This window comes from Haemorhous mexicanus, chromosome 4, assembly GCF_027477595.1.
Source record: "Haemorhous mexicanus isolate bHaeMex1 chromosome 4, bHaeMex1.pri, whole genome shotgun sequence".
NCBI classification, from domain to species: Eukaryota; Metazoa; Chordata; class Aves; order Passeriformes; family Fringillidae; genus Haemorhous; species Haemorhous mexicanus.
Genome location: NC_082344.1, coordinates 44,686,890 through 44,695,619, shown reverse-complemented (window position 1 = coordinate 44,695,619; position 8,730 = coordinate 44,686,890). Strand labels below are relative to the sequence as shown.

Below are 8,730 nucleotides of genomic sequence, written 5' to 3'. Positions count from 1 at the left end.
GAAGCGAGCGCCGGGCAGCGTCGGAAGGGCGGCGCGAGCGGCCAATCGGCGCTTCCGCTGCGCCCCTCGGACCAGTCAGGAGCGCCCGCGCCGGGACGTCACTGCGAAGGAGCCAGTGAGCGGAAGGAGGAAGCGCGGGGGGACGCGCAGCCGGCCAATGGCAGGGCAGGGGGCGGTGCCCATGGGTGCCCCGCGCTGCCCTCGGGAAGGCGCGTCCGTGCGACTCCGGCGGGGCCGCGCCAGCCAGGCCCGCCCAGCCCCGGCGGCAGCGGGGCCGGGCCGGGCCGCAGGGAGCGGGGCCGGGAACTCCGGCCATGGCGGCCAACGAGGACCAGGAGGTGAGTTCCGGGCCCCGCTGCCTGAGGGAGAGCGAAACCTGGGCTGGGAGGGCGGGATAGAGCCGTGCGGGGAGAGGGGGCGGCCGCCCGTGGCGGGGGCGGGAGGGAAGCGGCGGCCCCTGGAGCGGGTGGGGGGCGGGAGAAGGGAACTGGGCGGCGGCGGGGCCGGGCACTGCGTGGCGCAGGGAGCGCGGCAGGTGCGAGCGTCGTGCCGGGGTTGCTGTCCATAACCCCTGCTCTGGCCCTGACTGCAGATGGAGCTGGAAGCGCTGCGCTCCATCTACGAGGGAGACGTGTGCTTCAGGGAGCTCAGCCCCGTGTCCTTCCAGTACAGGGTAAGGCCAAGTTGCACCTTGAAGTTACTTTGCTGCCTTGTAGTTGCCATACTTGGGGATTATAAGCCAAAAGGGTTTCCGATGGGCAGTAAAGGGTAGATCCACTGGGGGTTTTTTTCAGGCTGTTTGGTACAAGCCTGCTTCGTAGCGCAGTGTGTCGTGTATATGAACCTGCCCCCAGCATGGCTTATTACAGAATCACAGAACGGGTGAGGTTGGAAGGGACCGCCGTGAGTCATCTGGTCCAACCTCCCTGCTCAGGCAGGGTCATCCTAGAGCACGTGGCACGGGATTGTGTCCAGTCAGTTCCTGAAAATCTACGGTGAGAGAGGCCCCACAACCTTTTTGGACAATCTGTTCCAGTGCTCAGTCACTGCACAGTAAACAAATCCTTCCTTTCACTCAGGTGGGACTTCCTGCCCATCAGTTTCTGCCTGTTGCCTCTTACCCTGTTGCTTGGCACCACAAGCCAGTTATCCCTGAGCCAGGCATCCCACTTGCATGTCTGTGCCCTGCCTAGCCAGAACTGTCAAGTCCTCTGAAGGAGCCAGCCTGCTGTGTAATATTTACCCTAGCAGGTCAGAAATTGAGAGATTTATAGAGATGTTTCTAGGTAAAATCTGGAGCCTTTGTTAACTGCTTAGTTACAAGATACCTGTCTCTTGTTCAAAGACTGTTGATCATGTCTTGTTTGCCTGCTAAAGAGAAAATCCACAAAATGCTTTGGGCGTGTGCACTGACACAGTCTGGTCAGAAGAGACATACAGGGAGTGCTGAGCTCAAGGTACGCATGAAGTTCTCACCAGCTTTCTCAGATTTAAAAACCTGGAAGTTCTTCTGGGCACAGACTGAGGCAGATCTTTTGATGGCCAGGAGGCTTTACTGAGGCACCCACGGGACAGAAGGGAGTCATCTGAAAATGCCATATGCCTGTTCCAGGGAGAAACCATCTAAAATCACCTTTCTGTGGCTTCTCAAGTAACTTAAGAATAATGTCACTAATTGTAATGAGATTAATTAATTAATTATGCTCAATTAATTAATTGCACTTGGAATCCCAGCCATGTAAGAGCAGCCTTTCTTCATTGATTGGATCATTCTTCATTAATTTAATTTCTTTGAAAGTGGGAATATGGCATGCCTACAAGCCTAGGGTGTGTCGTTTTACTTTTCACTAGCTTTGGTTGTTGCTGATTTTTATTAGACAAAAAATAATTGTCAAAAGTTGGGATAACTCAAACACAAAACACTTCGTGTCGTAAAAGGGCAATAATCCATCTTTCCTGTTAAGAGGAAATTGTATTGTGAGAAGTCATAATGCAAGTAAGTGCATGAGAAGACAGAAGGAATTCGTATGGCTCCGTAGGATTTGCTTTGCACATAGACAAGTGCTTTCCTGGGAGAACCCTGTCAACCTGGCAGCCACTTCTGCTCTTGGTAGCAGTGAGAAATGAACTCTAAATGCTGCCTTGAAAAATGTTGCAGATTCTTGATTTTAAGTCTTATTTATTTCACCATTAAACAAGTGGTTTTGAATGTCAGTTAGTCCAGTCTGCTGAAACAGATATTGTAAATAAGAAAGTAGCAATTTTTTCTTTACTTTTTAAATTTTGAAGTACAATAGCCTTACCTTGATTAGGATTTCTCTTGTGGGCACACATTATTCTACATAGTTAGATAAAGGCTGGTTTTTATAATGAGGCAAAAAAGGGAAAATTTGGGGTGGTTTTAGAAACCTTACTGTGCTACTCTTCCAAATCCTTGTGTGAAACAGTTATTTCTGTCAGTAGTATGGTGTAATTTTTTTTTTTTTAATCCAGACTCATTCTGCTGACTTCTTAAATCTTTTACTACTCATTCTTTCATACAGGGAAATAAAATATCTGTAGCTATGAGACATAAATATTGATCTTCTTACCTGTTATTTTTGCTGTCTTACCTTACTAGTTTATTATCATTCTTATTTCAGCCCTGTCTTGTGGCTGGTTTTCATATTGCTCTGTGCTTAGATGCTTGGGGGAGAGAAAAGGCTTCATGTTTTCTGTTCTCATATGAGATAGTATAATATTTAGCTAGAAGATACTACAAAGTAGCTTTTAAACAAAGGGATTGAAAAACCCTAACCATAAAAAGAGATTTGACAGTTTCTGCTGCTTCTTCTAGAATGAAAAAAACTGCAGGGTAAATGTTAATATGTCCAAAACTTAATGCTCTTTCTAGATGATAACTTTATTTTCTAACTGATAACTATCAAAATAGTCGTCTCAAGGAATTTTGATGGTCTAAAAGCAGTAGTAGGCTTCTTTATTGGCTTTGTACTCCTCAGAAAGTGACTGGAAACTGTTGATTTATAAAGTTTTTGGGTTTGTGTTTTTTTTTTTTTTTTTTTTTTTTTTGTCTTTAGATAGGTGAAAGTGGAGATCCCAAAGCCTTTCTAATAGAAGTTTCTTGGCCAGAAACATATCCACAAACAGCCCCAGTCATATCGATGGATGCATTCTTCAACAACACAATGTAAGTATTTGTGACAGCTTCACTCCCTGGCCTTGTGGTGGGGACGCTCTGTTTGAAAAGCTTTTTATTATCTGTCTAGTTTACAGTTGAGTTTAATGATTTTTTTTTTAGATCTTCAGCTATTAAGCAAAGTATATTGGATAAGTTAATGGTGGAAGTTGAAGCAAATCTTGGAACTGCAATGACATACACACTTTTTGAATATGCCAAAGACAATAAGGAGGTGTTCATGGAAAATCAACCTGTTAACACTGTGGTATGTAGATAAATTCTGATTTTAATTTTGTGCTTTTAAAACTGAAAAAAAAACCCCATTGAATATTATAACCTGAATATTTCAAAGGTCTCTCTAAGCTGTAAATCAGGTCATTGGTTATACATGTTAGTGGCTGAAAGTGACACACAAACTATGGTGCCACAATGCTCTGTGTTCATAATTGTTCTATTTGATAGTTATTTTGCTGTTACACCAAAATGTTTGCAGCCTGCTGTTGTGTCGCACAGGATAACATTAAAATAGAGACTTTGAGCAGAAGCAAAACTAAAGGAAGCTGAAGCAGAGATGTGTCTGCTGAGGATTGGATGGGTGGCAATTTACTGCAGTCTTCTTGGGATTGTATAAGTGCACCTCCAGGGTCTTAAAGTAGTCAGGCTGGGTCAATTTGTGGCTTTTGGGTTGTGTAAGCACACTGTTTGCCATGATGGTGCAGCAGATCTGCTTTGAGGAGCAAGGAGTGATTTCTATGTTTGAGAAGTCTGAATCCATTCAGACTAAATCACACTCCATGATTAAATTTTAAAAGTGAAAAAGGTGCCCTTTGCAACTGGAAGAGAATAATTCCAGTCCCTAACACATGTTTTTTAAAAGAACAGTCCTGATTATATATGGATTAAAAGCTGCAGGCTGCTGACAGCATTGCTTCTTTCTGACAGTCAAGGTATTTCAGTATGTCAGGTTCAATAATCACATCACCCAGGGATATCCATGGAACTAATATGCAAAATGTTTACAACCACTTTTATCCTTCTCAGACTTCAGTAAGCAATAGTATTTCAATTGGAACTCCTGAAGTGCCGCCAAGTAAGAAAAAAGAGAAAAAGGAGCAGTTATCCAAGACCCAGAAACGAAAACTAGCTGATAAAACAGGTTTGTTGCTATACTAATCTTTGCTTTGATCAGTATGAAAATCCAAATTTTATAGCAAGGACACCTGGGTAGAGAAAGTATAACTACTAATTTGTTTATAAGATGAACTACTTTAGGTCTGTGGTCTCCATTTTATTTGTTTTAGGTGAATTGTTCTTGCCTGAGATGTTAGTTCTGGTTACAGCAACTTTCTATAGTCATAATTTAATGACATCTTTGTTTTGTTTTGTTTTGTTTCATTTCAGTTGGTGACAAAAAAGAAATTTTCAAAAAATACTTGTGGAAGGAGAGGATTTGGGACCTCTAAAAATTCACTTTCAGCAAAAAATTGAGTTTGTTGATGGGCCCTCATAAATAATTCACATTATTAAAAATGTAATTTCTAAACAAAAGTATTTTATTTGGAACCCAAAGTAAAGCATCTAATTGAGTTTGCATTCTAGAAATAGAAGTGCTTCTGCAGATACATAATGCTTTCAATGAAATAGAAGGATTTTGATTGAAAGTGTTGATTTCTTCAGTTAATTTACTGATGACTCTTTCATGTTCACCTTCAGTTTTCAGTAATGATCAGGATAATACCATCCTGTTGTAGCAATAAGTTGCACCCTGTCATAGCAATTTCTGCGTGTAATCTACCTAACCTAATGTATAATTGGCAAGCTTAATGTTAACTGTAGAAAGGAAAAGGTGCATAAAATGTAGTTCTTGGACAGAATTCATCATTGCTGGTCAGCCCAGCTCATATTGGAAGTGCCTTCTAAACTAAATTTCAGGTGGACTGAGGTGTTTTTATTTAAACTGGATTACTTTGAATCACATAATCAGAGAATCACCAAGGTTGGAAGAGACCTTCAAGTTCATCTATCCAACTGTCAACCCATCACCACCATAATCACCCCTAAACCTGTCCCCAAGTGCCACTGTCTCCAGAAGTGCACCTCTGGAGCACTTCTGGAGACAGTGACTCCACCACTCCCCTAGGCCACTTATTCCAATACCTAACTAGTCTTTTAGTGAAAAATGGTTTTTCGAAATCTAATCTGAACCTCCCTTGGCACAGCTTAAGGCCATTTCATTTCCTCCTATCACTTGGAGGTTGGTTGAAGAACACTCTGTGTTTAAGACATTAAAATCTGTTTCTGTCCTCATGGCTTCAGAGTGCTGAAATTGAGGGGTTTGGATATTTAGAATTTTGTGGGTCAATTTTGAAGAAAGATAAATATTCCCCTTAGCTTGTCTGCTGAAATTCAAACCTTTTTCTGCAGATAACAAAGGAGAGCTTCCACGAGGATGGAACTGGGTTGATGTAATTAAGGTAAAGTGAGTGTATTATATACAGTATTGTGAACATGCTTTGTATGTAAATTTAAAATTATTTGTACTTATATCTGAAGAAAACTGATCTGATATGTTTTTTTTCTTGCTTTTCTTCCTAACTACTTTTGGATTTGACTTTGATGTCTGATTAATTTCTGTATGTGTCCAGCATGTAAGTATTTCCAAGTTCTCTTTTTTTTAGTGTTAAAAAGATTTGTAAGGAAGAGTAAGAACTGCTTCTTATTTTGGATTCTAATTTACAAATTTCTCAAAGTGCTAGTTCTTCTGAATATTAGTCTGAAGAACTTCACTCTTTGAACTTCATTGGTTTCTTTTTTTTATTTACTGAGCAATTAAATCTTAATTTTATGATGAGAGGGCTTTGCAAACAAAATGCACTGCAAATATTCTGTTTTCATATGACAAGAATATTTAAAATAAAGTTAGTAGTGCTGCCAGGTTCTGGAGGGCAGTGGAGTAAGTAAGGAAAGTAAGAAATAAAAGGGAGCTGTCCCAAGTGGAAGCACCTTGCTGTTTCCTACAAGCCTCATTCTCTTCTGCAACTCCTCCAGTGAATAATTCTTTTCTACTTGCTCCCTCAGTATTGATTTCTTCCACCCTCTTGTCTTTGCTGATTCAGTGAAAATCACTGCTTTACAATTTTGAAAGCAAACTATGTTATTTTACACAATTGAAGTAATTTTTGCTGTAAAACTTAACACCAGTTCTAGTTGTTAAGTAAGAGCAAGTAAATGATGAAGGTTGTTTTGGGCAGAGTCCTTTTGAGTTAATGGGATGTCTTGGTTTTCAGATAGATTTCATGATAGGCATGCTACTTTTAATAATTATAAGCCTAGCTTTAAAAGGTGAGAAATACTAAGTTAATGTCTAGTTTTATATTGTCTAAATTTCTATATGGGACTTCTCTCAGAGATGTGTGAAGATAAAGTTCCATTACTTCATCTTTTTTTTTTCTTTTTGGAGAGCTGGTGATAAAGCCTTCAAATTAAATAGAAACACTGCCCCGAGGTTTTTCTGGGCTTTGTTGTTTGTTGTTGTTGGTTTTTTTTTTTTTTTTTTTAATTCAACTTTCATGATCAGGAAATAAGCTCATTTAGTGTTTAAGCTTAAGAATTATTTTTTTATGCTTTTCAGTCTTTTGATACAGTAGCGCAATCAGTCTGTATTGTTCATTAAGTATATGCACGTTCAGTGTGAGCTGGAAATAATGTTCTTGTTTCCTAATAAATGGAATGACAGTCTAAAATTTGAATACTTTCTTTTTGTGTCTCTTTTGTAGTTAAGCAAAACTGGTTCTAAAGATGATGAATAAAGGACTTTGGTACAAGAAAACTCCACCTTTTAATACAGTGCAATTCTGGGTCACCATCTCTCTCTTAATAACTTTCATATTTGTTGAAGTAAACATTTTATAAAGCTCGATTTCCTAACTTGTAAATCTAGTCACACAAGCTTATCTAGAGACCATGTGGTCGTCTTCAGAAAAATCAACCAACAAACTTGCCTTAAATGAAGGTTAGAATGTGACAAAGGATATAGAGAGCCAGTGTGGTGAATAGTGTTTATTAATTTATATTTAGTCTGTAGTAAAATCCTGTTATAGTGAACCCAATGATCCTGTAAGCATTTCCTGATGTTCTTATTCCAATTGAACAAAAAAGCACTATAACAGTGATTGGTGGCTTGATGGCTTAATTCATCAAAATAAATTGTTCCGTGGAAATAAGACCTTTGTCATTTGTTTATCTAGTATGAATTAGAAGGATAATATACAAACTGTTGCATTGCAGAACAGGCTAGAGCTTGTGGTCTCATTTTCACTAGTAACTCTCTGAAATAGTAAATACTATAGAAAGTATTTACTAGTGAAAGCAAGGCCAAATATTCTAGTCTGCTCAAAAATGAATGGTTATAGCAGGAGTGCAGCTTCTTTATTCTCCACAATATCCCATCTGTTGGTCTTTCTCCAATGTGCATGTTTACAGTGGGATGTCTGAGGAGGGGCAAAAGTGCTTTCTTGCACGTGTCTCAATGAGTGTTGGGATTTTGTAGCTGCTTCACTGGAGAAATAGGCATTCTTTGGTGGGATTTCCTGACTAAGTGGTGGGACAGTGGAAATCAATAATCCATCAAACGTTTTGGGAGAACTTCTTTGTGAGAGCTCTTTTCTTTTTTTTTCCTTATCTGCTCTCTTGTATAAGAAGTAATTTTTACTGTATGAGCTGTTATTGAATACAAGATGCCTTAATGTCTTTTATTATTTTTGTTTGTTTTGAGATGAACTTTAATAAATGCCTATTTATCTGCTGTGGTATTTGTTTATTGTTTTAAATTCTGTATTGCCTACTGCACTTTTCCCTTTGCAAATTTGAAATTGAAAGGACTCTGTTAAAAAGAAAGCATTCTTTTCAAAAAATTGCTGGAAGAATTTTGTCTTCCCTCTTGTATTATATGTTTACATGATCTTCAGGGTGGCTGTGTTTGTTGTTGATAAGAGGATCAGTCACTTTACCAGGAGCACAGGACATATCCATTGCATTCAGTACACACAGAGCAAGTCCAGTGTCCCTTTGGAAGAGTGTGCTCCAATGTGTACAGCATCCCTCATTTCAGAAAGGCTGGTTTCTTTTTGAGCTCTATTCTCATGTAGTAAAATGTTGTATAGTAGAAAAGGGAGGGCTTTTTCTGAATGATGCAGCCTTGCCTTTGACATAAACTGGAGGTTCATGGCTGCAGTCTGAGCAGGAGCACCCAGCACAGAGTGCCAGTGCTGGGACAAGTTGTTCTGGCAGTATGCAGTGAGCCTGTAGCAGGGAAGGGCTTTTTGTTTTAGTCCCTGCCAGCACCAGGACAGGCAGGACTCTATTAATGAGTTCTCCAAGGGAAATTGACGTGTGTTTGCTCGTATCCTTGGTGTATAAATCAAGTTGCTGTGACAGTTTATCTGAATAGATTAGTTATGAGAAGGTGGGGCAAGAACAAATAAGAACCACATCTCTTGCCTTCCATAGTGTTAGTGTGTGTGACTTGTAAGCCTGGTGAAATGCATGCCTTT

General features: G+C 40.1%; 1 protein-coding gene across 3 annotated transcripts in view; it reads left to right on the top strand.

The window, feature by feature from the left end:
- Positions 1-188: 188 nt before the first annotated feature.
- The window catches only part of RWDD4 (RWD domain containing 4), a 31,229-nt gene continuing 22,687 nt past the window's right edge, over positions 189-8,730 (top strand). The window contains exons 1-8 of one of the 3 annotated variants that reach the window (XM_059844597.1): positions 189-338; positions 593-673; positions 3,078-3,187; positions 3,299-3,443; positions 4,220-4,334; positions 5,603-5,652; positions 5,824-5,826; positions 6,955-7,982. In XM_059844597.1, the coding sequence (XP_059700580.1) occupies positions 315-338; positions 593-673; positions 3,078-3,187; positions 3,299-3,443; positions 4,220-4,334; positions 5,603-5,652; positions 5,824-5,826; positions 6,955-6,987 (561 nt within the window). In that variant the 5' untranslated portion in view covers positions 189-314 and the 3' untranslated portion in view covers positions 6,988-7,982. Of the gene's footprint in view, positions 339-592; positions 674-3,077; positions 3,188-3,298; positions 3,444-4,219; positions 4,335-5,602; positions 5,653-5,823; positions 5,827-6,954; positions 7,983-8,730 lie in introns of those variants that run through there. The other 2 variants (XM_059844596.1, XM_059844598.1) reach the window with 2 other exon arrangements.